General features: G+C 36.2%; 1 protein-coding gene across 1 annotated transcript; it reads right to left on the bottom strand.

The window, feature by feature from the left end:
- Positions 1-576: 576 nt before the first annotated feature.
- Positions 577-2287, bottom strand: LOC145807873 (uncharacterized). Its single transcript, XM_082906842.1, has 3 exons — positions 1911-2287; positions 1709-1826; positions 577-1657 (listed from the first exon to the last, which is right to left on the bottom strand). Exons 1-3 carry the CDS (start codon positions 2240-2242, stop codon positions 1133-1135), a joined length of 975 nt encoding a protein of 324 aa, XP_082762968.1. The 5' UTR covers positions 2243-2287; the 3' UTR covers positions 577-1132.
- Between the last annotated feature and the right edge of the window lie 573 nt (positions 2288-2860).

Here is a 2860-nt window from a genome sequence, read left to right as displayed (position 1 = left end):
ATTTTTTTATATTTTTTATATTTATTGAATTTTCTAAAGATTTTTTTCCCAAATATTATACTTTTTAAACATATTTATATCAAGTTTATCTAAAAATTAAAAAAAAAATACTTAGAATATGTAAAAAAATTAATAAAAATAAAAAAATACGAAAAATAAATAATTTCAATTTTCTGAAATTTTCAATTTTCTCCATCTCCGGACTCCAATTTCTATGGTTGTTTGATGCAGCGTGAGAGCTTAGCTTCTTCACACTTTAATTCAATTGTTCTTGAACAATGCTCTCTTTCTTCTTCTCTAAAAATCTACCCTCAATCCATAGATTTGTCAATGATTCATGGTACACTCAACTCTGCATCAACAAATCGTTCACAGCAATCCTTTGCACTTCAAACAATCCTTCTCCTCTTGGCTCATCTATGAAATCACCACACAGAGCAGAGCTATTCAATTTATATTATTGATTTTCAAGATTTAGCCCAGAGGAAAAAATAACTCTGGAATTTCAGTAAAAACTTATTATGACACATCGAAATATAATATCAGTTAAAAACTTCATCATAGATCCAAACCGACTTCCAGGAAAGCAAACTAGTCTCTATTAATACCAAACCATCTTGTAGTTCTAACTACACCTAAAATACAACTTCAGACTTCTTACCGTAGTTGAGCATACTCGCATATACATCAATGAAAATCAGTGAATTTTCATAGCTAAATTCCCTCAGAAGAGCGGATCTTTTTACGAGGAAAATTAATCTTTCTTAGAGAGCAGAGCTTCACGAGATTTGGGGTCGGTAACTGGAGGGCTGCACGTGAATTTCTGGTAGATGAGAGCCACCACCTTGTCACTGACAAAATTATTCTTTGCCATGGTGGCAATTTCACCATTATTTTCCTCCCAAAATTCCAACTCTTCTTCCTCGGTAGGGTCTACATGAATTACCTGCCAAAATATGGGTAGTTTAATTTTTTTTGGTTAACAAGCAAGAGGTGCTCTTGAATCCTTAACAAGAACCAATCAGATATCAAGAGACTCACAGTTTTGTTAGGATCATATGATGCATGAGCAGCAGCAAGCATCTTTTCATATCTTAGATCCTGGTCTTGGTTCCACAAGACCCATTTTCCTTCAATAAATATTCTTCAGACCAGGAACATCATCCTGATATTTGTTCACAAACCTCCCCAGGAACACTTCCTCTTTGGGTATTAGAAAAGTAGTCAAGCGCAGATCTTTCTTCACCAACTCTTTTGTCAGCAGAATTTTAACAACTGTGCACCGTGGGATGATCCTCCTCTCCATATTGAAGAAGAGGACTACTGGACATCTAGCAACAACCGTGGCTTGCCAACCCATCTTGTTCACAAGAAAATCCATTGTTTCCATAATTTTCTCCTCCGATAAATTCATACACAAAGGATGTGATCTGAATGCCAACAGAATCTCATCATTAGACAAACCCCATCTCCCATAAACCTCCTTTTTCTGTTCGAAAGTTAACTCATGCATATCACAAAGCACTTGGACTGCATGAGCGAATGTTGATCTCTGAGGGTTGAATACCATTTCAATTGCCTTATTCACACCTTCTTTGAACTTGAGACTCCCCTGATACAGTGTGCTAGGAGAACGATACAACATGAACGAGATTACGGATTAAGGCACCCCAGCTTCTCTCAATGTTGCTATATTAGGGGCAAGTACCTTTTCCACATTGAATAGAAGAACCCTAGGACGACTCTTCAACATTTTAATGACATTTTGATTGAGAAAAAGCACACTCTTGAGGAAATTATAACAAGGAATTAGCTGGTTTTCTAAGCTTCGGGACAATAAAGCTTGGCAGTAGCTAGCACAGATAACTCTTGGAATGTCAGTGCTTGACAAGCCTATAGAACGAAAGAACTAAAGTTTAGGCAAGATGGTTTTCTGGGGATTGCAGAAAAGGATTGTTGGGTCCATATCAACAAGTTTGGAGATTTGGGTATTGGTGAATCCATAATTCCTCAACAGGGTTTTCACTAGCTCTGTGTTTTGTACTTTCTTAGGTGATAAAGTATCAATTTTTGTGGCACAATCAATGGAACGATTGTTTGAATCTTCTAACACAAGACTCTTCGATGAGAATAATTTTTTGATGGGTGGTGTATTCGGAGCAATGAAGAGATGAGTGTTCCATGAGCCACTAACAAAACTATGGATTGGGCATAGATTTTTAGAGAAGAAGAAAGAGAGCATTGTTCAAGAAAAATTGAATCAAAGCGCAAAGAAGCTCTCACCCTGCATCAAAGATCATGGAAATTGGAGTCTGGAGATGGACAAGTGAGAGAAGTCGATATGACCAGTTCAGGCTGTGGCTACGGCGGCCAACGGTGGAGGAGGCGACGTTGGCTGCGCCTTCAATCCTAGCTTTTGGATTTGTTGATTTGTGAGATTGGATTTTGTTTTGATGCTCTACACAATGTCGTTTTTGTAGAAGAGTGTGCATATAGTGTGATGGGAAATTTTATTTCTATAGCCCTAATTATTTTAGTGCATATCTTTAATAAAATATTATTTTAATTATAATTATATCTTAAACTAAAATAATTAAAATGAACATCCAATAATACTCATAATATTATATAAAAATATTTTCTGTACATATCTTTTTTTAAAAAATAAAAACTCAATGTACACCTTTTGAGTAAAAAAAAACATTACACCTTAATTTTTTCATTGTTGTCACTTCACTTACTACGCACTCTATACTCCTCTATTACTTACAAAGCAATAGGGAGAGCAGCGGATATACCGATCCGCCAAAATCGACCGAACCCAACCGATCCGTCGCATTTTGGACGGATGCGTGATGAC

The sequence above is a fragment of the Camellia sinensis genome, chromosome 14 (assembly GCF_055761805.1).
Source record: "Camellia sinensis isolate YWXY chromosome 14, ASM5576180v1, whole genome shotgun sequence".
NCBI lineage: Eukaryota > Viridiplantae > Streptophyta > Magnoliopsida > Ericales > Theaceae > Camellia > Camellia sinensis.
This window is presented reverse-complemented; position numbering and strand designations above follow the sequence as displayed.